The sequence below is a fragment of the Lolium rigidum genome, chromosome 2, assembly GCF_022539505.1.
Source record: "Lolium rigidum isolate FL_2022 chromosome 2, APGP_CSIRO_Lrig_0.1, whole genome shotgun sequence".
NCBI lineage: Eukaryota > Viridiplantae > Streptophyta > Magnoliopsida > Poales > Poaceae > Lolium > Lolium rigidum.
This window is the reverse complement of record NC_061509.1, coordinates 245,561,639-245,589,415: the sequence shown is the minus strand read 5'-3', so window position 1 is coordinate 245,589,415 and position 27,777 is coordinate 245,561,639. Positions and strand designations below refer to the sequence as shown.

The 27,777-nt window shown below is 43.8% G+C and overlaps 2 protein-coding genes across 4 annotated transcripts; one reads left to right on the top strand and one right to left on the bottom strand.

The window, feature by feature from the left end:
* The first annotated feature begins 276 nt into the window (after positions 1–276).
* Positions 277–3,752, top strand: LOC124693214. 3 transcript variants are annotated; one of them, XM_047226678.1, is made up of 2 exons: positions 277–324; positions 2,488–3,752. In XM_047226678.1, exon 2 carries the CDS (start codon positions 2,501–2,503, stop codon positions 3,536–3,538), a length of 1,038 nt encoding a protein of 345 aa, XP_047082634.1. In that variant the 5' UTR covers positions 277–324; positions 2,488–2,500; the 3' UTR covers positions 3,539–3,752. The 3 variants fall into 3 exon arrangements, with proteins under 3 accessions (XP_047082634.1, XP_047082635.1, XP_047082636.1); XM_047226679.1 differs by having other exon boundaries at positions 282–324; positions 2,484–3,752; XM_047226680.1 differs by having other exon boundaries at positions 320–334; positions 2,484–3,752.
* A 6,176-nt stretch (positions 3,753–9,928) lies between these two features.
* LOC124690729 (separase-like) lies at positions 9,929–24,860 on the bottom strand. Its single transcript, XM_047224079.1, has 27 exons — positions 24,145–24,860; positions 21,744–21,921; positions 21,550–21,654; positions 19,891–20,025; positions 19,339–19,802; positions 19,138–19,252; positions 18,686–18,811; positions 18,306–18,605; positions 18,102–18,221; positions 17,783–18,004; positions 17,575–17,682; positions 17,332–17,478; positions 16,875–17,243; positions 16,689–16,778; positions 16,323–16,571; positions 15,947–16,070; positions 14,987–15,871; positions 14,086–14,329; positions 13,879–13,981; positions 13,555–13,746; positions 13,418–13,470; positions 13,103–13,332; positions 12,768–13,014; positions 12,216–12,612; positions 11,541–11,780; positions 11,335–11,422; positions 9,929–10,941 (listed from the first exon to the last, which is right to left on the bottom strand). The coding sequence occupies exons 1-27, from the start codon at positions 24,858–24,860 to the stop codon at positions 10,424–10,426; spliced, it is 6,765 nt and encodes a 2,254-aa protein (XP_047080035.1). The 3' UTR covers positions 9,929–10,423.
* Between the last annotated feature and the right edge of the window lie 2,917 nt (positions 24,861–27,777).

Here is a 27,777-nt window from a genome sequence, read left to right as displayed (position 1 = left end):
CCATATCCGCCACGCGAACCCCGCAACGTGCCCGCCTCCACCAATCTACCCCGGGCCCGCCGCCCAGTCTCCTCGCGTCATTTCCCAACTCCCCTTATCTTATTCCCATTTTGCGCCACTTTTTCCCGTCTATTCTTTTTTTCTTCCTCGGCCGAAATCGCTCGCCATAACTTGCGTCCTTGTCTCTTCCCCACCCCCGCGCTCCCTTGCTCTCGCCCCTCCCCGTCGTCGTCGTCAACAACACCTCCGTCGCGGCCTCGCGCGCACCGCCGGGACCGCCGTCCCCGACCCGCGCGCCTCCTCGGCGACCCCGCCGCGATCTAGGTGCGTCTCTGTACGTGCCCCTCCGTCCCGCCCCCTGATTCGGGCGCCTCTGATTTGGTTGGGTTTGGTTTGCGGAGGGTAGAGTGAGTGAGTGAGGTCCTGGGCGTGGAATGGTGGGCGGGGTGCTTCCCGCGTGCCGTGCTCCCGTGTTGGGCTGGGAATTGCCGGGAAATGGCTCGGTTCCGGCGAATTCCGGGTGTTTCGGTAGCGATTCGAGTGTTATGCGGCTGGTCCGGGCTGAAGGAGGCCCCTTGCGGCGGCGCATGGGGAGTCCCGGCGGTGATCCGGGTTGGCGCTGCCGGGGGTTGGTCTGTGTACGCACGGATCTCTCATGGCGTGGCCACAACCGATCTTATCCGTGCGAATTTCACATGGGACAGTGAGGATTTGTGTGGTTGCGGTTAGAATTGTCCCTTCTTTGGCCTGGATTTCAAGTTGGCTGAGCAGAGGAGGCTTACTTTCCGCCAATTCCGAGTAAATCAAGCACGGCAGTTATTATGGATGCGTGTAGATTGGAACTGTGTGCCACAATGGCGTGGCGTAGCAAGCAAGATAACTCTCATCATTTCGATGCGATTCTGTAATTACAATTTGCAATTCCTGTGTGTCTAGCTTTTTTTGCTCTCCAGTAAACGATCCACTCACATAAAGAAAGAAAAAATATACTGTAGTAGTCTGTTGATGTTCATTTCCCTAGGAATGAATAATCATGAATCTTAAGCAAAGTAGCACAGCGACGTTCTATAGATTTGCTCCTGTGTTAATTGCTCGGATCACATAAGTACAGAAAGATCAGCATTCCGGCAGGCAGTTATGGCTAAGGCCGCATGGTACTTTGCCTCAAGCGCAGGAAGAGAGATCTTGCGTAGTTGTTAACGCACCGTTTAGTGGATATGTTGCTTTTCGATCGAAGAAAAAAAAATACATCCATTTCCACTAATCTTAGTTTCAAATGGCGAATTCGGGACCAAGACACCAAGTTGTTGCAAAATATAATCTCCCCCCAACCTCCTCCCATGTGCCTGCAATCTGTATTTATCAAGGAAGCAGGACCAGGAGCAAAGCGGAAAAAAAAACTTAAAGGGGCTTGCTACCTTTGCTTCGAAATCCTTTTCGTGCGCTGGTAACTTGGCTAGCATGTCTTCAAAGGATGGAATCTTTGGCCCCAGTGCAGTATCAAATGATTCTGTCCCATTAAAATAAAAAGGCTATCTGTTGTTCCTTGTTTTCTCCCATCTAATCTGGCAGATCTGAGATGAGCTGAGATGCTCCATGTGAGTCGCTAGTTTTCTCTCTTTAGCTGGTCTTATCTGGCTCTTAGGTGTGACTTTTTTAATGGGGGAATGTAGATCACATCTTGTTTGATTTCATTGTTTAATGCTCCTGGTTGTTCCAGCTCCTTGTTTCTTTATGTGCCTACCCAACTGTGGTTGGATCCCCAGAAAGTCTATTTCTGACTTCTGGTGCTGCTTGTTTGCCATTGTTGTGGATCTCAAGTTTGGTAGCCTGTTTAACAAGGAAAAGCTGCTTCAAGAGTAAAGCTGCAATTGGGTGGTAATGTCTTATATCATTTTAGTTAGTTCTGGGGGAGGGAGGGCCGTTTTGCTTATTACAAAATTATCATTTGCCTTGAAGATGGTGCGCTCTTAGTCAGTAATATGCTTCAGCTTATGACTTATGGAAACAGCAGTTGCGTCGATGCCATCTTATTATACTTGTGTGCTTTTTTTACTATTCACAACCTTGTACAGTGTCTCTGGATTGTGATGTAGACCTTTCTCCTGATGATGTTAGCAGTGTATGATCCCAGAACCTAAAGAAAATGCCACCTTTAGATCATCAGGGCACTTTTGATTGTGTTTCTGTTTCAGGCTGTCAACCCCCCCTTATCCTGATTCTTTTGTTTGGCAAACAATGAGGATGAATATAACTTAACTCTTTGGTCCATTCCAGACAGGAAATGTTCTGAATGACTCCATTTTCCCCTTCGTGTTTTACTTTGATTGTAATTATAGTAACAAAATTCCAAGGGATTTCTTTTGTTTCTTCATGTTGCTGGTGTGCTTTTTACTCTCACCTTCCTTTCTGTTCTCACTTAATCCTCTGTTTTATCATCAGTTACACTGTTTTGTGGTGGTGAACTAATGATGGATTTGTAGACAGGTTTCCAAGGAAAATGGCAAGAACTGCAAGGGCAAGGAGGCATGTGGCTCGCCGTCTCAGGGCCACGCCATACCCCATTCCCTCGTACCGCTGGAAGGCAATGAAAGAAGCCAACCGGAAGAAAGCGCTGCCAGCTGTGCAGAAGATGGACTGGGAAGATGCCAACTGCTCTGTCTGCATGGAATACCCACACAATGCTGTGCTTCTCCTTTGTTCATCACATGACAAGGGCTGTCGCCCTTACATGTGTGGAACTAGCTATCGGCACTCGAACTGCCTGGATCAGTTCAAGAAGGCCTACACCAAGGGGGCACTGCTTGAGGAACTTCCTGCAAGCACTGTTGGCAGTAACTTGGACTTTGTACCATTGGCTGCAGGCGAGAAGACCGGGTCCATGGACCTTGCATGTCCATTATGCCGTGGCAAGGTAAAGGGTTGGACTGTGGTAGAACCAGCTCGAGGTTATCTGAATGGAAAAAGGAGAACATGCATGCAGGACGGGTGCTCGTTTGTTGGGACATACAAGGAGCTCCGCAAGCATGTGAAGTCGGAGCACCCTCTTGTACAGCCAAGGGAAGTAGACCCTGCTGTTGAACAGAAGTGGAGATCACTCGAGTTTGAAAGAGAGAGGGAAGACGCACTCAGCACGGTTACTTCACAAATGGGGAGGGCTGTGGTCTGGGGTGATTATGTGTTAGACTTGGAGGATGGAGTGGACTTGGATGATGAAGAGAGTGATGATGATGACCATGGCAATGGCCGAGAAGCGGACAATGCTCGAAGGTTGATTATATTTATGATGCGTCAAGTCGCCCAGCGTCATCGTACCCAGAGGCTCCAGAGTCCAAGCGGTGTGCCTGCAAATGCTGAGGAAGATTATGCAGTTAGCGGTGGTGCCAATGGAACCACCCCTTACCCTTACCCCTCGGAGGGTGATGATGAGGATGATTTGGATCTGGCGGAAGGGAGAGGCGCGGGCATGCTGAGACCAGATAGGCGTCGCCGGCGACGCCGTAGGAACCGTGGAAGGCTGTTCTTAGACTCTAATTAAGATGGCAGGGGCCTAGCCACCAGAGGAGCACATGCACAGCTGATTCCCTGGTGGTGCCTTAGCAGCATTCATCGATTTCAACCTAAATTTACTTGTTCATGATCATGTACCAAAGTAGTTGTCTTAACCTCAGCCCATTGCTTTCCATCAATGTATCATCTCACATTCTTTGTTGAAAAGGAAAATGCCGCATCCATCTTGTGCGGCTTGTGTAGCTTTTTTTATGGTAAATACTACATATCTGAGTCCGATGGCTGTCAAATCATCGGACCTCTTCCAGAGCGTCCATCGCATCTCCATCGAGCGTCTTGGTTTTGCATTTTTCCCCATGTACCTTCCAAAACGCCTCCCCAAATCACTCCCCTGAAACACCTCCCCAAATCGACCTTCGCCGCCCTCGCGACCTTTCCATCGTCATCCCTCGGCTCTCCACGCCGCCCCAGCATCCATGTTCTCCACCCCTCTCCTCATCACGGTGCCACATCCTATCATCGAGCCGATGCTCCCCCTCCACCTGCTGGTAATCGGACGCCGGAACACACACATGAAGCTCCGCCGTCAGGGCATCAATGGCCGGCGACCGGCGCAGACGCGGCGCAACCAGGCCGGAAAGGATCCAATCCAACCAAAGATGTGGGTTGTAGGCTGCTTCTAAACGCTCACGTTTGCGATCGTGATTTCTTCAACGACTGCACGATTTAGGGACAAGGTAATACTCCCTCTGTTCCATTCTATAGTGCCTATTTTTTTTTGGCACGGAAATTAGCGCAAGAGTATTTTTTACACAAGACCCCTTGCTGAACGATTTGAGATCAACGTAAAATTTGGTAAATCCATATCTTTATAACTTACCATAACAATTTTTGGGAGCTGAACGATTTGGGAGCTGAATGGGGAGGGGTAATTGAAAAAAGCTAAGCTAAAACCTTATATTCTGAAACAAATGCCGAAAATCTATAGGCACTATATAAAGGAACGGAGGGAGTATCACACTTGGATTTTCGTAAACAAATTTACCAGCTGGTTCACATAGGCTATAGCCGAGAGAGTGATATCCTGCAAGCAATTTATACTCTTGTAGTTCAAGCATGTAATTTTGGCACCAACAGATTGTGTTTTGTTCTTGCTTAAGCTGGTGATATAGCTTGTATTTTGCCCATCATGCAGCGTGCGTAAACTGACAAGACAAAGAAATTGTTTCAGATCAAATTGGTACGTACATCAGAGGAAGATGTATCCACATGCTGGACGCAAGCATATCCAATATTACTTGAAATTTATATGTCTCCACCATAGATGAGTTATGCTGAGATAGCACTACTTATGTGCTTCAAAACATCTATGCCTCCAATACATATTGGTTATATTGTGAAAAAACTAATTACTTGCGTAGAAATATTCATGCTTCCAATTTCAAGTGATTCACATATAGATGATCTGTATTCAGGTAGCACTAATCTCTTGCTTCGAAATATCCCTATGTATACTATATGTTTTTCTTCGGTCTGGATAGTTTGTGGCATATAACCATGCTTCTTGCTTCTTGATTTTTGTTAGTGAATTTCAGTACCATTGTAGTTTAAATATTGCCCTCGTGCTAATAGTTATGTTTGATCCTTCGAGGCTTCTATATGGTACTAGTTATGTTGACATAGCATAAAATTGATGCTTCCAAAGCATATATATTTTTTAAGTTTGCATAATAGAACCATGCTCTACCTTTTGCATTTGTTGTTCTAAAATTGATGCTTCCGAAGCATGTATGTTTTTCAAGTTTTGCATAATAGAACCATGCTCTATCTTTTGAATTTGTTGTTTAAATGGAAATAGCATTGTGCCCTGAAGGAGAAAATCTTATGACCGATTCTTATTTTACACTGAAGCAAGTTTTGATATTACTGGAAGCAAATTATATCATCTATAAGAAGCTTTTATTTTGAACATGCCTCTCAACCATTATAGATTGCTGATCAGTGCATGCTCCGGCCGTATTAGGGTTGTATATCAAAAAGTTATGTACCCAATCTTTTGGGGAAAGCGTGCCTTTTGTGTTTCGAAACATCTATGCTTCCAATAAGTCTCATATACGTTGACACTGACAAAGTCTTTTTTTCGAAAATTCATGTTTCCCAACATGTTGTGATACTACACAGTTTTGCTTCCGAAAATCCATGCTTCCTAAGTTTCTTTTGTGATAGGAACATAGTTTTCATTCAGAGCATCCATGCTTCACATGTCTACTATATGCATACTTCTGTTTCTACAAGGAGATGATTGCAGGTCGTCGACGAGCCCCCATTGCTCTTCATCAACACGGTCATCGCTGTTCACGGGCGTTTCTATGATCTCGTCGAGGCTCCTTCTCGAAAACAGTGGTCTACACACCGGTGCTATGTTCAAGCATGTGTTGTCCTAACAGGCATGCTTCTATAGTCTCAGGGGCATGTAGGGTCACTTATGTTGCCCCATTATTGTACATGGAAGAAAATTCCAATATTAGTACATCCAAATACCATTTTCTCTAGATGCAAATTCATTTCTCTTTTCTGAGAGATATATTGTTTCATTTGAAGTAAACACCGGAAAGTACCATGTGCACATGAGCACAAGTGATATTTGGATTTTTGGATTTTTGAAAATTTTCAAAACCTCGCTCTTTAATGTTTTCAAAAATTATGGCATTAAATATGTAGATAGATTTAGACACGAGGAGTGTAGTCAAAAAAATCCCATTAAAAAATACTTTGTATTTTGGAAAATACAAAAAAGATAAATTTCTGACTATAAATAGTAGTACAATAGTACGTACATTTTGTCAGAAATTTGTCTTTTTTGCATCTCCAAAAATATAACGTATTTTTTGACGAGACTTTTTTTATTCCAATCCTCGTATACACATCTATCTACATATTTAATGTCATAATTCTTGAAAGCAGAGAAATATGAGAATCTGAAATTTTCAAAAATTCAAAAGTGAAGAGAGCACTGACTCCCATGTGCACAAAATACTTGTCCACACTACTTTTTGGCAAGCAATATTGATGGAAAGGAATATTTGTTAGTATATTGGAGGCAAACACACATATTTGTTTCATTGGAAGCAAAATGGAAACAGTTATTTGGTCATTCGAAGGACATTCTTTCAAATCTGGAAATAAACTAAATGGAAACAATGAAAACAATGAAAACGAGAAAGATTGTTGATTCACAGGGAAGCAACCTCGTTGTCCGATCGCAGCAAAATATTTTTGGTGGAAATCAAAATTTAGTTAATCTGGAAATGAAGCTCACCACAAGTAAACATATTTTTTTTTTCATGGAAGCAATTTTGAAAAGCTTGAGAAACACAATTTTGATTCAAAGGAAGCGTACTAGTATATGGCATGGAATCTGAATTTCCCATGCATTATTAGCTTTCATAACAAATAGTACTAAAAAGTTCCGCTTAATTAGCCTTAGAGATTACAGATCAGACGTGATTTAAGGGAGCAGTTTTAGGAGAATACTTAACGCGCTAGTTTTAGGAAGCAGCAAAGGCTGGCCTAGTCCGATGGGAAGCTAGGAATCGGCGTCCGATTCCTAGTGCTCCCCTTTTTTTATTGTTTCTGATCAAATTGCCCAGCTGCTGTGTTGGTGTTAGAGCATCTCCAGTCGCGTCCCCCAAACCGTCCCTCAAACCGCGCCGGATCGAGCGTTTGGGGGACGTGTTTTGTTCGTGCCGCGTTTGGGGGACGTCGCTCCCCAGCCGTGTCCCCCAAACGCCGTCCCCAATCAGAAATTTAAATAGATGCATTCAAAAGAGATCGTTCCCGCCGGTTCGTCGCGATCAGAGTAGCGGCGATCGATCAAAGTACTGGGCGCGCGATCATATTACAGACCGGTGGTGCATGCAAATTAGAAGAAGGGGTTGGTCGACGGCGTCGTGTCCCGAGTCGACGCGGGCCCGTCGAGCACGACGACCTCGTCGCGATCCGCCTCGTTCTCGTGCATGGTGCGTACTGCTCCGTCGCCGACGCGGAGGCCGACGCAGGTGTAGCGGTAGAAGACGCGTCGGCCTGCTCTTGCTGCGCTGCCGCTGCCGCCGATGCCGATGCCGCTGCCGGGGCCGCCGCGTCCGCCGCCGCCATTTTGGCTTCGATGTCGTCGAGGATCCGGCCTTTGAAGAAGTTGTGCGCCGCTCGCGTCCGGGGAGACATTCCCTCCGTCGACGTTCTCGGCGGGGACATGTCGTCCCTGCGTTTCTTGAGCTCCGGCTTCTCCTCTTGCCTCTTGAGCAGCTCGGCCCACCTTTGGTCGGCCTTCTTGTCGCGGGAGATAAAGGTCGAGGAGACGTCGGCGAGGCATTTCGTGATCGACGCCTGCGTCTTCTCGGACGACGCAGCGTCGGCCAAGGCGGCCTTGGCAGCCTTGTTGCCGATGGGACGCCCTGCCGACGTTGCCGGCGGCGCGTCCGGATCAATGGCGTCCTTCCCCTTGGACAACGACGGGCGCGTCAACTTCCATTTCTCATTCATTTTGAGCTTGCCATAGCAATGCGTCAGCGCGAAAGACTTGTGACCATCCGAGTACTTGGCGTACAATTCCATAGCCCGATCAAACTAACCAAAGGAAGCAGAGTCATTTCATCGAACACAATGTGGGCGCTACGGATTATGGAAGAAACGAGTCGTACCGGTTGGCCGACGTCGGCGCCGCTGTCGCCTCTCGGTCTCTAAGTCGTGATGGTACCCATGGAAGGAGTTCACCGACGCCTGGATGATGGCCCATCGCGTCGACATTGCCTTCTCGGCTCCTCTTCATTGGCACTTTCCGGTAGTCGCTGTTGATCGGCTTGCGCTCATCGAACTCGGCCTTGATCCTCGCCCAATACTTCCCGCCTTTTTGGTTGGCGCCGATGATGGAGTCATGGCTCACCGTCGCCCACGACTCGCACGGACAAAGATCTTCCGGAACCGTCCACTTCGGGCCTCGTGTGCCCGACGCCTTCTTCTTCTTCTTCTTCGTCCTCAGGCCGTCCGCGTCTACCTCCACGAGATCATCGTCATCGGCACCCTCGTCGTCCTCTTCCTCGCCGCCCTCTTCCTCGCCGCCCTCTTCGTCCTCAACGTCGTCCTCCTCGTCGTCCTCCACCCCGTCCTCTTCCTCGTCGTCCTCCTCCTCAACCCCGTCGTCCTCCTCGGCACCGGCGCCGTCGCATTCGAGCGGACCCCTGCGGCCGGTGAAAGGGCCGCCGTCCGGACCGGGTCCCGGCTCGCGTTGCTCGTACGCCGGGGAGTAGAGGTTGTTGGGGTTGAAGCCGCCGTGCGGCGGCGCATCTGGTAGTGCGGCGACAAGTTAGGCGTCACGCACCCGGGAGTGGCGGAGGGGCCGTCGTTGTAGAAGGCGGCTTGCGACGGAGAGAAGACTCCCGGAACGTACACCGGCACGTTCGTACTATATGGGCTCGCGTTGGTGGCGGCGATACACCCGGCGATTATGCGGCCGGTGGCCGGCGCGCCGCCGGAGCCTTCTTCTCCGGCTCCGCCGCCCTCCGTCCTTTCCGGCTCCGCCGTCGATAGCTTCCGGCGCGAGGCAATCTTGCTGCCATTCATCTTCGGTCATGCCTTCGGGCTTCTTCTTCGCAGCCGGCGCCTTCCGCGGCTTCGCGAACGGCGCTTTCGCCCCTATCGTCGCATTGCCCGGCGGCTTCTTGGCCGCTTTCTTCGCCATCTTTTTGGGGGCTGTCGGCGGCGCCATGGAATGGGGAGAGGGTAGCGGCGGCGGGTGCACGGCGGGAGGGAGAAAGAAATCGGCGGGATAGGAGAAATGAATCGGCGGCAGGATATGTTTTGGGAGGCCTGTGCGCGGCGGTATAGGCGCGATTTGGCGGGAGCGGCGGGATTTGGCGGGAGTGTGAGACGAATTTTCCCCTGTGCCGGCGACGGGTCGGGCCCGCGTCGGTTGGCCTCGCTTTTCGTTGTGTCCGGCGTCCCCGGTGCGTCCCCTGTGGGACGGGGACGGGCTCGGGGCGCCGGACACTGTATCGGAGCGCGCCGGACAAAAAAGGGCTTTGGGGGACGCGGCTGGAACGCTTTTTTTGTCCGGCGCGCCCCAAATCGCTTTGGGGGACGGTTTGGGGGACGCGACTGGAGATGCTCTTATTTCATTCCGAGTACAGCACTTGCAAGCGCTATTATCTCACGAAACAGTCAAGCACTAGTAGTTTCACAAAAAATACTTGCAGACAGAAGAACAGAAACATGCCCACACATAATATTTCAGAAAAGGAATTTTATATACTCCCTCTGTCTAAAAATAAGTGTACATTTTCTAGCTACAAATGTATCTACAACTAAAATATGTCTAGATACATTCAAATCTAAATAAAACTAAGACACTTATTTTTGGACAGAGGTAGTAACAGTTTCCAACAATGAGAACATACAGTGGAGCCAGCTACAGTATGTTACGACAGAGAGGACTAAGAACTGTAGTGTAGTACAGAATCATACAAACAATTACTGATTGCCTTCGGGCAGGTTCATTTGCTCTACATGCTACTTTCCCAGAACATAATATTACATCTGTGCTCAGAATTACATTTCTAAAGCACATGTATAACAATAACAACTCGTATGTACCCATGTATCTCATCAAAATGGATGGAATTTCAGGGTCAGCAATCCAGTAATAAAACAAAGAAATCTGAGGGCATGTGCCGGTCATCGTTGTCTTGTTAGTCCTGCATCCGCTGCCAAGTACAAATGACAGCATAAGCATGCTATGAGCACATTTGAGCTTGTGCAATACCATGTCTTCTGTCAGTGCCATGTGGCTGGAATCAGTGGCTCAAAGCACAGAACTACAGCATGCTATTATCGATTATCTCCCATTAGAGCACGGACATTACTTCTTCCTGATGATAGTAGGCACACCATAACAAACAGGAGATGCGCCAATCATAAGTGGAAGCCTGCAGGCACGCCTAGCTTCACTTATATGCGAAGCTATTCGCTTGTGCCCGCAATTACAGCAGTTACTACTGTCATCTACCTCTACTGTCTGTTGATGCTTCCGACTTCGCGAGCCTTTTCGTCTTGGCTTACCATTATCCTTCACTGCAATGGTCATGGACTCAAATTCTTGTGCCAATGGGCAACATTTCGGGCAATCCTTGTTGGCCATCAAATTTTCTTGCAACCATGAATTGAGCAATGCTTTACTAAATCGATCAATATCTTTATCTGTGACGTCCCAGAGGTTTGCAATGACGGAAGGAGAACCAGCCAATAAATAAGACAAAGGGGCCCCTTGAGGAGCATAACCTCCTTTGCAATCAAGTGTCCCACTACTGCAACCCATAAGAAGAGCAGCCGCGCAATTATCTAACTTCTCAATTTCCTTTCCTGAGACATACTGACTTCCTGCAACATATTTTCAGACTAGTTAGAACACTCTGTGCAACGGTGGTGGGATTTCAAAATCCTCAACAGTAATAGCATAAGCCGTCAGACTTGAAGACATTAGTTGGCACTAGCATCACAAGCAGTAGTTCCTACTAATACATAGCCTAAAATTATGGTGCCATCTAGTTAATGTTGACATGTGTAAGCTTTCAATAAAAGCCTGGTTGAGAATTTTGCACAAAATAATTCACATGGGTAGCTATGCTGAGGGTTTTTATTTTTTAAAAAAATTTGCTGAGGGTTTTTAGATAGCTTCAAGAGCTGAAGCCATGGAAGTTCAAATGACGAGCACAGCGTGCAAAAGTCAATAAAATTAAAAAACTATCAATATCAATATCCATAGTGCATTACCACTTCCATGTCCAAAGTAGAGAAAAAGATCATGGTTCCTGAGGGCCAAGACAAGCTCATCAGCTGTTGGAGCACCCCCAGTATTTCCCTGCATCCCATCAACGCATCACAATTATATGCTTGTGATTGCTTTAAGAATAATAATAAATTATCCTTTAGCAGGCTTTGTGCCATTCTTGGATTCATATTTAACAAGTCATCCTTACCTTCCACTCGTAGTTTCTGAACAACTGATCAAATTCTTCTTCTGTGCTGGCCAAATCACCACTAGGATTCAACAGATAGAAGGCATCGAAAGGGTCAATAACAGGAAAGGGAGGGGCTATGGAACTAGCATTTTTCTGATGATTAGTGCTTCTAGTCAATGCTCGAAAGATGCTTCGCATTGATGGCATGCGGTATATTTCTTGATTCCTTAACGCAGGCAAGTTCTCCCAAGGAAGCATCTGCATGCAGCCATTTTAAGAAGAGGTTAAAGAAGATATATGATAGGGATCGAAAAAAGCTGATATTGGCAATATTGCTAGACAAACAATAGGTGCAGTAGAGCATATCCTTTTGAGAATGATGTGTAACTTCAAGCAGAAAGTAAGGGGTTGTAGCCAAGCAACATACATGGTAAGATGACTAAACTTTACCTATGTAAAATCTAACATTAGTGTTAATTTCATCCATTATTCAATTATTACCACAAAAATGAATTACATTTAGATGACATCAGGCTAGATGCAAATGACACAGTATTTGTGATATTTATCCCATACAGCAGCTAACAAGTAAAGCAGAACATCCGTCAAAACTTATAAGGCAGAACTAAAAGGACATTTTTAATAATTAATAACAGAATAAATAGCCGACTAAAAGGATATCATGTTGCTCACCTGCACATCAGTATCCAGGACTAAAATGACTGGTTTTCTATCAACTGGCCCAGCCAGCTCAGTCAATATACCATTGCACAAATGCTCGATGATCACCAGTGCATCATCATCAATCTGGCAAGAGAAGGCTCTAAGTCTATCCCTTCCACAACACCCTCCCCTGCCAAAGTAACCTTTGTATAATATAAGTTGAGAAACACATTCTTTCAATTCACCGACTGATGCAACCCCGCCAAGGATGACCTTTATGAGTGCTTGATCTACTTCAAGCTTAAATTCTGACTCTAGACCAGTGATTAAATTTTCCAGCACCGCCTCGCCCTCACTGTGTTGGTCAGCTAATTGGTGGCCCAGAAGAAGGCATTTCCAGGGTCCTAGCCACAATTCTTCCATGTTTCTGTTCAAAACGGTAAAAAAGATATCAGAACAGAGGAATAATTATTATTAGAATATAATCAATACAAAATTTCAATATTGGATTGAGCAAGATATCCAGAGTGTCATCATAAAACAGTTTACAGTTTTACAGATAACAGACAGAAGAAATCTTACTCCAGTATCTCGTTAAGGTCGCCGTTGAGCTTCATTCTATCTGACCACCATCTTCTGGCATTTGCTTGTCCATCTTTTGGAATGTCGGTTGAACCAGAGAGGGATCTAAAGTTATCCTCAAGTAGCTTTTTGAAAGTTGGAGCCACATAGTCTATAATAGCGTAGCTCCAAGGGCAATTCCATTTCTTATCTGATGCTCTAGTTGCATTATCCAGTTCTTTGATAGGGGAGTCTCCATTATGTGCTTCTGTCAAACAATACACATGTGAATAAAAAGTGCAAGAGACCCAATATTAACTTATAGTACATGCAATCACAACCGGAAATATACATACCTTTCGAAATAGGATCCACTGGTAGAAGCATCGTGGTAGGCTTGTTTGTTGAATCAAACCTTGAGATCAACATCCAAGCAGGAAAAAGGGAAGGGAGAAGAAGTGTTTCCCCGAGAACATTCACAATATCACCTCCAAGCATACTAATGCACACAATTGGTACATCAGGAAGTTCATGGAAGAATTTCGTTACATGTTTTTCAAGTTGTTCCATGTCTGTCGACGGAAACCTGATATAAAAATTGTAGTTTAGTTATACACGTACATACACCATACGAAACAATAAATCAGCAACTTATATTTAAAATTTTAAACCTTAAAAACTTTGGAACCTCGTCTGTCTTGCCTGCCAAAAAGCCAGCAACACACTAAAAAACCAAAGGGGAAATTATTAGAAAATGAAGTATGAGGCTATTTTTTTTATCCGGTTGTAAACTTGGAATGGTACAAACCTTCTTATCTATTTTTCTGGGCAATACTTGTAAGCTTGCAAGGTAATTGCAATCAAGATAAGTTCCAACAGAAGTTTGGTGAAAGTATGCAGCCCAGTGATTCAAAGAGATAAATCCCTTGGAAAACAAAGGTAATTGGACAGTGGAATCTATCGTTGAGAGTAAGAATATGCATGTAAGTAGCCTACAAACCTGCAATAGGGGAGTTGCATTTGAGCACAGGAGCCACAAAAGGTTTTTAAAAATAGTCTGGCTCCATACTGAAGGATATATGCACTAAGGATTTAAAATTAAAAGAGCACATGACTGAAGGATATCACAGACCTCCTGAAGAAGTGAAGGACTCTCTCCAGATAGCGCAAAAGCTTTCAGCAACCACGAAACAACATGAGAGATCTGTACACTAGAGAGGCTGCAGCAACCATCCCTGCAGATAGTGATGAAATGATGAGAGTTTAGCAAGGGCCATGAAATACTACGACCAGTACGTTATGCATGACTGATGCACAACAGGGAGTTGATAAGACAAACCTTGACTGTTCTGAAAGGGAACCCTTCAGCAAAAAGAAACTCATACTATATAGTATTTGTGCACACTCTAAAGAAAGAAGATCACCAGTATTTACATTCATGATTAATCCGATTAAATGAGGCCCATAGGTTGTATAACAACCTTGAGGAAGACATCTGAAATACAGCAACGATATGCACTGCCAGTAGATACTATGAACTTCATGAGCTCCATGCTTTCCACCCTGAGCTCCCAAGGCTCTTGCTGCAGAAGGCAACGCATCAGGACTGAACAATACAAAAGAATTAAGAAACTTAACGAAGTAATAACCAACGGGTAGCTCAATCACAGAAGAAATTAGATAAAGCTACTTAAGGTAAAGGGTGTATACAATTTCCAAGTATCACATGTAAACATGTGGAGTGCTATATTTGTGATGATAGAGCTTACAGGGAGTGTCTACTTGCAGTGGAGGATAAAATTATTAGCTATACATAGTGATATTACTTGGTAGTCGGACAATAAAATTAGCTAGCTGGCCCCCCTCCTTGGCCTCTGCTTATCATTCAGTCAAGCTCCGACACTGCCTACTTTGTACGACTTGCGTAAGAAACTTAGGCAACTGTTTGTTTCACTGGCACAGTTGTGGCTCGTCACTCTTTTCTAACTCCATGGCAAACGTTCATGGGCTAATAATTTAGCTAAGCTCACCACACTTGTGGCACCTACTGTGCTGGCCACACATCTTTTGTGTGAAGGAACACTTGGTTAACTTAGTTTGGACATAGTTAAGCACCACGTCACCAAACAATGAGGTCCCTTAGCCTCCATAGCCATGTAAAACCCTCAATTGTGTGTCCCATAACTGCAGTATAACACAGATTGATATGGCACATAACAGAATATGAACAAATACAGTACCTGTTTTTAACAGAAGTGACACAAGATGGCGTCGGCGAATGCAGTCTTTTCTGAACTGCAATATATTCTTAATGCACTCAAAATTTAGTGAATTAACAAAAAGGCAGTTCCAACATCCAAACATACTGCACATGTCATCTCTGTTGCCGTCAACACCATAAAGAGAACAGCTTGTCCCACAGACCAAAGCATCTGTGGACAAAACGTTGCTCCAAGATATGTCATTTTTACTATTCAGTTCAGCTAAACCTTTTTCACTCTTCACATGTGCAGTTCGCTTACTAGATCTGGTGGTTCTAGTCTGTGCACGAGCTGCCACATTCTGTTCTTTAGCTAAACGTGAAGTTCTGAATGCCCTCTTAACATTAATATCCAATGGTGGAGCACTTTCGGCATTCTTCAAGTTTCCCCTTTCGGATTTTAATCCCACAAGCTCATCATACTGGTTAATAGGTGCATGGCTGAACAAGAAACAAGGAGCACATGTAGGTAACACTCTATCCTTGGCTGCTATGGGTTCTTTCCCATGATCACAAGCTCCACGCTTGGTTTCTGCAATACAATCTTTGCTGCACAAGATGCAACTAGTATTAAGTTTATCATTGGTGGACCCAGCAGAAAATTCTGAACAGGTGTCATTCAATTTCTTCATCGCTGATTGGTACATGCCTAAAGCATTAGACAGATTGCATGTTGAGCGTTTCTGAAAGTCTTTCTCAAAGAGATTCCAAAACAGATCTCCATATTGCTCATCAACTGATATCTCTAGTGTCAACTTGCATGACTTGCATGAAATGAATTCATCATTATCTGCAAGGAGCTTTCTAGCATCTTTAAGCTCGCCCTCTGCAGCATCCCATAGCTGCCTCTTGCGGTATAATTGACCTAAAAGATGAAACAATGGACAAATGAACAAAAGAACAAAAAAATAATAGACAGATCATCAATAGATTGACGTACCTAATTCTGATGTAAAAACAACAGCAAAAACTGGTAGTCCTTGGAAACATGATATCTCCCGTCCAGTCCGTAATAAAACTTCTGCTTCAGCACCATCGCCAATCAATTCATGCATCTGAGCAACCTGTGTGTACATAGTGAATAATATAAGAAATGTCCGTAGCCTACTTGAGGCCATGTTTTACACTATGGAAGTGATTGCGAATTGTAAGATACTGCCAACAGCCAGAGCAGTGTCCACACAAGTCATCACTCATAAGTAGGTTAGACTCATGTTACTACGTGATTGATGGCTATGGTGGTGCCACATATTCCACCAACTCTTTCAATCATTTTGATGGCAATGGAAGTACCCCATGCCACACAATTGCCATACCTGTAATATGCTTTCAAGGTAACACCTAAGTACATTCCATGGAGTCAGGAAAGAATCTCCCATGCTGCTTCGCCTAGTGCAATCTGGCCAAATTTCAGCCATCGTTGGTCCCCATGCTTCAAGTGAAACAAAGCCTTGCCCACCAGAACATTGGTTTTCCCTGCTTATAAACTTGCCCAAATTAAATTTGAACTTCTTTTTTAGGAGCTTCTTGCGCAATTGGAGGGCTTCCCTTCCATATGAAATGGCCTGCAAAAAAAAAAGGTTACAGGGAGGCTAAACTATAGAGCAGCTCCACATTCAAGCAAATTTCATAATAACTGGAGATTTTCCACCAAGGTGATTGATGAGAGAGAAACCGATTACCTGAAGAGGTTGTCCTCTTGACAGAAGTCTTTCGGACAAATCATAGTATATACAGCCAGCCAGATAGGTTGACTGATTACTCGAAGGAACCTGCAAAATCAAACAATACAAGATGCATAAAAGAAAAAGGAAAGGACAATGCATACTACATTACTGCATTGCAATTACGCAAGTACCAGAACTTACTTCAGAAACCAGAGATGATGCAACTTTATCGATCTCATCAACACTAGCATTGAGACCAAACTGAATTTCAAAGGATTGTTCGCATGATTGAGAAAAGAAATCAACAGGCCACAACCGCTGAAGAAACATAGAAAGAGAAGGATAATCCCCTTTGAAACAGTTTCTCCAGAATATTGTATTGTGGCAATCAACACCAAGATGCTGTGCCACATAAGAAACAAATTTCTGGTCCATTGGGAGATGACAGCATGCATGATTAAGGCGGCCGTTGATAAATAACATGGAGAATAACTTTTCTAGGGGTAAGTTTTCTTCCTTCCATATCATTATGATAAGCTTGCACAGCTCAAACTGAAGCTCAAAGCAGCCCTGATATAGAGTAAAAACCACATAATTATCTTGCTAAAGGCCAGCAGTTGCATCTTATCGAACCTAATAAGTTTTAGCATGGCCTTACCTTCATCGCCAGTAAATCAACCAGAGAACAAAGAAGTGGTAGAAGAGTTTCTGATAGCTGTTCAAAGATCTCACCAGGAGAACAATGATGCAAAGCACCCATCTTTGACCACAAGTCAACAGCACTCCTAACACCATCAAAGATTACCTATTCGAAATAACAAATAACCATAAGCAAACAAAGCAACGCATTTGATGACTAATATACAGATGACTATACAAGCAATTCATATGAAGCAGTTACCTCCTCGCCATAATTTGCCTCCTGGGCACAATGTGCATGCAAGCAGTACGCAGTAGCCAATTCATGGATAACAATCGCATTGCCTTGAGATGAATCCAGTACACCTTTCTGGATCAATAGGAAAAAAATGAATCTTAGATCTTCCTTGTGGTAGGCATAAGGAAATAGGGCAGGAAGGGGGCAGCAGGGAGGGGAGTGGGGGGCTCACCAGTAAAGATATGGCGTCAGACAAGCAAACAAGACAGCTGCTTATGTTTTGCACCCCAGATGCACGGAGTGCACGTGCCTTTCTAACCAAAACCTTTGATCTGTCCAGATAATATTCTTTTGAACAATATATTTCATTCAAGAGAATGTCTATTATTTTATTTTGCATATTTGCACAGAGCATGGTGGCACGAGATTCCATTGCTCCATATGCGAATAATTCCTGTAAAAACCAATGCATGTCGAAAGCACTGCGCGCATCAAAAAGAGATTAAAAAGACAGATACACCATTGTTAATCTTCACAAAACACTCTGATACCTGCTCCAAGATTAAGCCTATCAACTTCTTTGGCAAGGGTGACGGGTAGCCCATAAGAGAGTGATAGAGAAGCGGAGCACTATCAACACATTGGTCATCCCCAAAATCTTTTAGTGTTATCTGTATTTGCATAAGAAATTAAACGAAACCACATCAACAAAGTGTTTGAAGCGGGATAGTTTCTCTAGTTTTTAATGTCAATACCTTCACCCATAACTTGATCAGAACCAAATAACTTTTGTGATAACCAGATGTGTCACCATAAGCCAACAATTCAGATAGGCTCTTCACAACAATATCACGTATCACTTTTGAGCCACATCTATTGAGAATGTCAACCATCTTTGTTATCCTAGCAAATGCATTGGTAATGATATCATTCAGTGTATCTTCTGGTAGATCCTCAGTGACAATGTGACCTTCCATTGTTGCTGATAGTCTACTGTAAGAAAGGCTGGCGTATGCCCATGTTGTTTGACAGCATAGTTCTAATGCCTTTGGGGCCTGAAGCAGTTACAGAGGTTAACATCTAAAAGTCCATAGTTAAAAGCAAAATGTAATAGACCAGCACCTCAGAAGGGTACCTCTTCAAGATGCCCAATATTGTAAAGTGTCACACCAATGTTAAAGATAGAAGAGATCAAAAAATTGAAATCTTCGAGCTTTATCCATGTACTTGAAATGGCGCGATTGATAGAAGCCAAGCTCTTCTGGACTATGAAAGTAAAATGCATTAATAATAAGGATAGTACTAGAGAACAGTAAATAGGTATTTAACAACAATTCCCCAGAAATAGCACTGGTATAGGAGAATGTACATAAATGTTTACTCGTAATAATTTCTACTTGCAACAAAATGATGACTCTCAAAAGTGATATAATAACAGGCTGAATCAAGGGATTATGTAATGCACCAAGTCATAGCACCAGCGGTAAATGACTAGATGGTCTTATGTTCAAATTAATAAGATTCACTATAAGTATAGGACAAACGTTTTCTCGAAAGAAAAAAGTATAGGACAAGCGACTTAAGTACCTGGATAGCCTTGTTGGTCATAAAGGAAATTTTGATTGCTGAAACGAGGGCTCTCAGTAAGGTTCCACGTTGTTCATGCAATCTCTCCTTCTCTTCTTCAGACCTTTTCGTACAACTGTTACAGCACACGAAAAACAGCTTGCAAAATCAGAAATCATTCACTTATGGCAGGGGTAATACCTATGGTTTTATGGACTTCACCTATAAGCAATAAGGCTGAAATCAATGAATTGATCCAGTGCCATAAAGATACATGTCATGTTTCGCGAATTGGGGACTGTTTTTCCTTCAGAGAAGTTCTTCCAAACTGCATTTGCATGCTGCAATAGTATCTTGCAAACGAACTCCAAAGCATCAAAATATGCCACAAAATAAATATACTCGTGCGACTCAGAATAACTATAGCTGTGTTTCTTATTGGGGTGTCCCGCATCTGATGGTGGACTTGCATATTTCCCCAAACTATCACGTTGACTGGATTTGCCATCGGTGACACAGAAAATCCGTGCGAGTGTGCCAAGTGCACTGTTCAAAGTTTGTAGATTCTTTTCATTCTTGGGAAAATCCACTGATATAGCGGGGTGACCTTCGCTTTCTATTTGCTGCAAACTGAAATGTAATCCAGTAGCATAAAGATGGAGAACTGAGGCCATGGGAGGGGAAATCTATAATTTGCATGGAAATAAGTTAATGAAAAATAACAATGGCACACATTAACAACAATCAATGCTGAGAAAACAGTGCAGAATGTACCTCAGAAAGATAACCACCTTGTACGTAAAGTAGTTCTGAAGCATTAACTTGTAAATCCTTATTTGAAGAGAGATAGCTCCGAGAAAAATATGCTACAAATTCTAGGAGTTCATTTACAGCTTTAGGCAATTCGACCTGAAAAAATGTACATGATCTTACAATGGTTAACAATGTTTCTTTGGTAGAGAAACTCATTGCCTTATAATTTTCACCGGGTGCAAACTGACAGTATGGAAATGGTACATCGAGTGCAAAAATACATGAGACCTAAAGTGCACCAGAAATGGTACATTTTTAATGTTTCTTTTACTCGCTTCTGCCTACTTTTGTGCCTTAATTTGTACAGCAGAGATTATAAATAAGCATAGCACATCACAGTTCAGCAACCGCAAAATAAGCGATTAATGTGCTTCTGAATTTTAGTGAAAGACAATGTGTTTTATCTGCGTGGAATTGCTCAGTCACAGGGGAGTGGAGCTCTAGATGGTTTAAGGCTGTAAGCAACCAAAACAGTTGTTTGGTAGGAAACAATAACAATGTCTACTAAGATAGATTGACAAAATTCAGCTATTGAGAAGCCTTATTCACTTCAAATCACACTCGCATGTCTCCAAAATAAGGAACCACACACAGTTCAAATTTTGAAAAATCTATGAACCATACTTCTAGCTTCACGTTCATGTAATTTTGTCAAGTCACCACTTTACTGCTAAACTTAAGTTACATCTAGTAAGTCTGTGGATTATCATTTCCTGTTTCCCCAACCGGCTTTTTTTTATTTAGTGTTTGTTTCACCCGCTTTTGCATACTTCTGTGTCTAATTTTCTACAGCAGATTATTAAATAAGCACAGCACATCACAGTTCAGAAACCGCAAACTGAGTCTTCGTGCAGATTGATATGCTTCTGAATTTTAGTGGAAGACAATGTGTTTCATCGGCCTGCTGCTGCCTGGGCTACACCGACGCCCGACGGGAAGGTACATCTGCTGCGTTTCTCTATTTTTTAGATGGAGATATCTACTCATGTGCATAGAAGTAAAATGGCAACTGAATGCAGTGAGTTCACGGTGTGAAGGACTATGGGTAGCAGCTGCTGCTGGTGCCAACGAGCATGGATGACATTCAGACATAGCTAGCTCTCCAGATGCACAAACGTAGTGCTCCAATTTTATAAATTGTATTGTGTTGATTTATGCTGCACTAGCTGATTAAGTGATTATATATGACTTTTGATACACAAATGTCTGAGAAATTAACATGCACCGTTCAAAGATGTTGAAGGCAGTATACTCTTGCTTGTGGCGAAACAAAGTAACTATTTTTGTAGCTGAACAACGTCACTGTTAAGTGATGCTATGCAATTGTTTTCTCCTCGAATTTGCGGCAGAAAGAATAAGAAATGACTCAACATTAGGTAGTCAAAACACTAATCATTGCAGGGGCATTATAGACTTTTCATTATATAGCCTAGACAATAAGCTAGGACAGTGGAAGCCGAAAAGAACTCGAGTGCAGTTTCTCATGAGCTTAATTTTACCATGGTTTCTCTGGGCAGCTCAAGCTAGAGTGGCTTATGCACAAGCTGAAGCCGAAAAGAACTGGGCCTTAATGTTCTTCTGAATTTTAGTGAACTAGAACATGTGCCAGCGATGCATTACCTTGACACGTAACACAGATTCAAGAGCAGTCTTCAACACGTCATGCAAAAGCTCCATGCTCCCTACCCGACTCAAATCGACAGCAGAACAAATCCTGCGTGCAACCTTCAACCAGAATAAACAGTAAAACCGTTAACCAACCAATATAATTAACTTATATATGGTACGGGAATCAATTTGCTAGTGACACGTACAGGGGGCAAGCGTTCCATCATTTGCGCCTTATCACACTCGTCTAATGTTGCAAGACAGAATTTGCGAACAAGGTTAGAGTTGAAAAATGAGGACTCGGCAGCCAGGAAAATGGCACAGCGGCTCAGTGCATTCACAAACAGGGTGAGATACTTCCTGCTGGACTCCTCAGTTAGAATCCTGCAAAATGACAAAACCTCATAGTCACACACCGTATCTGCACTCTATAATAAACAACTAGTAAGTAGCACGTAATAGTAGAAGAATATAACCTTAAAAAATATTATTTACTACATGCATATTAAAAATCAATTTTCTATGTCTTAACATTTAAAGACAAAATCCTCTAGCAAATAACATACTCCCTCCATCCCACGAAACATGTCGAAGGTTTATCAAAATTTAGATGTATCTAGACACTAAATAGTAGTAGATACATCCAAATTTTGATAACTCTTTTCGACATGTTTCGTGGAACGGGGGAGTACGTTATATCATTATATGTCTAATTGAATTTACAACCTACTTTAATATACCTAAAATGAAACATATTAGCAGTGTTTTCATGAAGTTTAGACGTGACATGTTCTCATGTATTTTACTTATTACATGAGTTGTATTAAAAGTTGAATACACAACCAAAAAGACATAGAATACACATAGACTATTTATCGAAGGCAGTGACAATTTCTTGGTTGATTTAGAAATAAGTTGCACCAATTAATTGTCAATGTTTCTTAATAAAGTTCACAAGTGACATATTTTCATGTATTCTACGTACAAATATAACTCTTTTCTAGAAAATGGAATAAACAAATAAATACACCGTCAATAACTTTCAGACCATGTAACCCAGGGGGAGTGACTATTTATCAGTTGACCTAGAAATAGTTATGTCTCAGTCAACAATTATAGCCGCCTGAGATCTTAACATCCCTTTGAACTTGAAGATGTCTCAATACTTAGATCATACGGTCCTTAGGGTCGACTTAAAAGCAGTTATTTCTCAGGCATCCCATGAACAAGAGAGCTTGTAAAAAAATACATCAATACCAAGGAAAATATATCTATTTGTGAAATCTAGGGGTTGCAATAGCCTAATCGTGCAATACGAAATTGGCAAAAACGTGTTCTAGATAGCTAAAAGGGGGTATACATACATAACTTAATTTATTTATGGACGGGCCAGTGTCACTATGTGTTTCTACGGCCATACATTTGGGACTAAAAATTTCAAGAGTAGTTGTACACGTACAAAATCTTTATTGGTTTTTTTTGAAAAAAAAATTAGTGAATTGTTAGGACATACAAGTTTGTAGGACAGATTATAAAAAAGGAATTAAAGATAAGACAGCGAATGTTCCTTTGATGGTATCTTTATAAAAATTAACCTCTAAAATTTCTAAGTATTTTGGTTATTGCGCGCTTCTTATTTATTTAGTCTATGTTTCCAAAGAAGGATCAGAATTTGCAGCCTAACTAATCATTCATCTTATAAGATCTGAGATGCTGTAGAACATAAAGCACCTCATTTGATTTCTTTCTGTCTGCTGTATGGATTATTTCCTATCTAGTATCGTAGATCAGTTACCCGCGGAAGATCCACTCACGTACCACAGAACCAAATGTATATGTTTCTGGAAAAGTCATCTAGCTTCCAGCTGTATCATGGAACTGGACCAGGGCAGACTTGCTGTGGCGAGGAGAGACGAATCCAGAACCTGCTGGCCGCGTCTTCGGCTCCTTGACGCCTCAGTGTGTGACACTGCTTTAGCCGGTGGCCGTCTCCACAGCTTGAAGTCTGGGCTGCCCTCCCGTCGTGCGCCGTCGCGGGGCTCCCGCACTTGAGTGAAGAACTCTTAATTGCGCTCTCCCCCGGCTAGCCAAGGCCAGAAGCAAGGCGATCATGTGGAATATCTCGAAGCGCATGAACTCTGGTCTTCAACAGCTCCGCCCCCTCCGATCTCAATCATCCACGATGATGGAATATCCCTCATATATCGCCGTCGTGACGGTGGCGTTCCCGGCGCAGGGGCAGGGTCACCTGAACCAGCTGTAGCACTTGTCGCTGCTGCTCGCGGCCTTAGCGATCCCCGTGCACTTCGCCATGCCAGAGCCGCACCTGTGGAGGCCCGCGTCTGCGTGCACAGCTAGGACGGGGAGGTGCTCCACGCCATATGCTTCCACGCGCTCAACGTCCGGGCGCACGGGTCCCGTGATCTGAACTCGGTTCTAGAATGATGTAGAGGCAACTACATTCTACTGTTCATGCGAATCCGCGGGATCTCATCCGTTAGATTTAGCAAATCAACGGTCAGCATTGATGCTCTAGTTTAAATTCAAAACTGGTGCATTATAGTAGTAGAGAAAAAATTGCAGAGTTAGCAGAGCCCAAAATCTCACCGGAGCCATGGCCGGATCTGCTCAACGAGGACGAGTACCCGTTCGTATGGGGCCCCTTCCTTGACCTTGCCCTTGCTGGCACAGTTAGCAAGGCAGACGGTGAGCTCAATGGCCAGTGTGCTGATTTCAGGGTCGGCTCCAGCCTCCCCTGCAACGCCAGGGTCGGGGAGGAGGGGAGCCGCACTGGCGGCCCCACGGCGAGGCTTGGCGGCCGTGGGCGCTGGCGAGAGAGCGTGGCGGAGGGCGTCGAGGGTGGCGGCAGCCTCCGCCTCGGCGCGCGCGTAGTGGCCGCGCGACTCGAGGCAGCACACGAAGTGGCCGCGCTGGAGCAGCACGGCGTAGGGCTTCCCGGCGAGGCACGCGGAGATGGCCGCCAGGCAGTCGAGGACGAGGCCGTAGATCTCGAGCAGCTCGTCGGCGTCGGCCGAGCTAGGGTTCGGGCGGAGGAGCGGCGGGAGGAGGTGGAGCGCGCGGCAGAGGAACGGGAGGAAGCGCTTCGCGAGAGGGCGAAGGGCGGCCGCGTCGGGAGGCGGCGGCGGCGGCTGCTGCTTGGGCTGCTTCGTCGCCCTCTTCGGCGGCGGGTTGGTGGGGTTAGGGTTCGCGCCGGGCAGATGGGGCGAGAAGGGCTGGAGGTAGGCGGAGAAGCGGGAGCGGAGCCCGGCGCCGGAGCTCGGGGAGGAGAGGGCGGCGAGGAGGTCCTCGGCGGCGGCCTCCATCGCCGTGTGCGGGTGGGGAATTTTTTGGCGAGGAGGGGCGGGAAATGTTGCAGGGTTTCACAGAAGCGGCCGCTCCGCTAATGGCAGATCGGGTCAGAACAGAACAGGAAGCGTACGGCGGAAGATTGGAAGGTTCTGGGCCGGACTGGAATGGTTGGGCCCAAAAAACAGGCTTTTGAATATTAATGGTTCATACGAGTATTATTTTCTCTGTGTGTCACTATAATTAATGATGAGTATCATAGGTAGATATCGTATCATAGCACGTAGATCCAGAAAAATAAATATTAAATAAATCTTGTACACATATTTGCATGAAGTTACTACAAATCAATAAATATAAAAAGATTATGATACTACTAATACATGATATCATGCGTTGTAGAAATAATAGTATACACTAGTACCATGTGCTTGATATTGCTAGTATGATACTACCAACTATAACTAGTATTATAGAAATATCATGTAATTAATTGTTGCTGAAAAACAACAATTATTGGTCCCACCTCCATCATTAAGGCTGGTCATAGTGGGGGTAACTAGTAACATGCATACTCCATAGTAGGTATTCCCTCCATCTCAGTTTACTAGTCTTTCCCGTATCCCTAGGTCGTCAATTTGACATATATAATTTAAAGTATATAATGCAAAATATCATTAGAAAATAGAAATCTAAACTTAATAATATAATTAATGTTAACTTGATCAAATTTGTGACCTAAGGGTACGCGTACGCCTAATAAACTATAAGAGAGGGAGTACTAACTTGTATGTGTTTTCATGTATTGTATCATTTGCTATAAAGATCGACATGATGAAGGCCGTGTTGAATGGGGATATCTACACGGTTGTCTATGTAAGTTGGGTTTTGATCCTGAGTGGATAACTACAGTGATGAGATGTGTTACTCAAGTCCGATATGCAGTCCGCATCAACGGAGAGCTAACTTCACCCGTTGTTCCTACTAGGGGAATTCGTCAAGGAGATCCAATCAGCCCATACCTCTTTCTCCTCTTTACCGAAGGTTTGTCTAGTCTGTTGTTTCAAAAAGAACATGTGGGGGCGCTACAAAGTGTCCATAACGGTCGTGAAGGCCCACCTATTTCCCACCTTTTGTCCGCAGATGATAGCATATTCTTTGCACGGAGTGACTCAAGGAGTGTGGAGGCTGATACGTCTCCGACGTATCGATAATTTCTTATGTTCTATGCCATATTATTGATGATACCTACATGTTTTATGCACACTTTATGTCATATTCGTGCATTTTCTGGAACTAACCTATTAACAAGATGCCGAAGTGCCGGTTCGTTGTTTTCTGCTGTTTTTGGTTTCAGAAATCCTAGTAACGAAATATTCTCGGAATTGGGCGAAATCAAGTCCCAGGGTCCTATTTTGCCACGAACCTTCCAGAAGACCGAAGAGCATACGAAGTGGGGCCACGAGGTGGTCAGACCACAAGGCGGCGCGGCCAAGGGGGGGCCCGCGCCGCCCTGTGGTGTGGGCCCCTCGTCAGCCCCCCGACTCTGCCCTTCCGCCTACTTAAAGCCTCCGTCGCGAAAACCCTGATGCGAAAAACTACAGCAAATGCCTAATAGGGATATTGAAAATAAAATTGTTACTACAGCAAATGCCATCCAAGTTAGAATTAATGAGAATATAAGATTAATGGCTGAACTGCGAGCTAGGTGGGATAGAGAAGAAAATGAAAAACTAGCTAAAAAGAGTAATGTAGCTAAAGTTTGGACTATTACCACCACTAGCAATGCTAATGATTCACAAGTTGCTGCACCTCCTACTATCAATGGTAAAATAATTGGTGTTGGCAATGCTTCTACTCCTAGTGCAAAGCGCGCAAAATTACCTGAAACTGCTAAAACTGCTGAAACTGCTTGTGATAAAACTGCTGAAATTTTTTCCAACCTTGGGGATGATAATCCCATTGCTTTGGATTGTAATGATTTAGATTTTGATGATTGCCACATCTCTGAAGTTATAAAGTTCTTACAAAAACTTGCTAAAAGTCCCAATGCTAGCGCTGTAAACTTGGCTTTCACAAAACATATTACAAATGCTCTCATAAAAGCTAGAGAAGAGAAACTAAAACTTGAAACTTCTATTCCTAGAAAGCTAGAGGATGGTTGGGAGCCCATCATTAAAATGAGGGTCAAAGATTTTGATTGTAATGCTTTATGTGATCTTGCTGTTATGCCTAAGAAAGTCTATGATATGCTTGACTTGCCACCATTGAAAAACTGTTATCTGGATGTTAATCTCGCTGATAATGCTAAAAAGAAACCTTTGGGGAGAGTTGATAATGTTCATATTATGGTTAACAATAACCTTGTCCCCGTTGATTTTGTTGTCTTGGATATTGAATGCAATGCATCTTGCCCCATTATATTGGGAAGACCTTTTCTTCGAACCGTTGGTGCTACTATTGATATGAAGGAAGGTAATATTAAATATCAATTTTTTCTCAAGAAAGGTATGGAACACTTCCCTAGAAAGAGAATGAAGTTACCTTATGATTCTATTATTAGAACAAATTATGATGTTGATGCTTCGTCTCTCGATGTTACTTGAGATACACTTTCTGCGCCTAGCTGAAAGGCGTTAAAGAAAAGCGCTTATGGGAGACAACCCATGTTTTTACTACAGTATTTTTGTTTTATATTCGAGTCTTGGAAGTTGTTTACTACTGTAGCAACCTCTCCTTATCTTAGTTTTATGTTTTGTTGTGCCAAGTAAAGTCTTTGATAGTAAAGTAAGTACTAGATTTGGATTACTGCGCGATTACTGATTTCTTTGCTGTCACGAATCTAGGTCTATCTCCCTGTAGGTAGCTCAGAAAATTAAGCCAATTTACGTGCGTGATCCTCAGATATGTACGCAACTTTCATTCAATTTGGGC

Bases quoted from the DNA above. Each gene is read 5' to 3' on its own strand.
- LOC124690729 (XM_047224079.1), bottom strand. From the start codon at position 24,860: ATGGAGGCCGCCGCCGAGGACCTCCTCGCCGCCCTCTCCTCCCCGAGC. The intron at 21,655-21,743 runs GTACGTGTCACT...TTCTGGTTGAAG, and splicing joins TGATGGAACGCTTGCCCCCT to GTTGCACGCAGGATTTGTTC. The intron at 17,683-17,782 runs GTGAGCCCCCCA...CTATTGATCCAG, and splicing joins CTGACGCCATATCTTTACTG to AAAGGTGTACTGGATTCATC.
- LOC124693214 (XM_047226678.1), top strand. From the start codon at position 2,501: ATGGCAAGAACTGCAAGGGCAAGGAGGCATGTGGCTCGCCGTCTCAGG.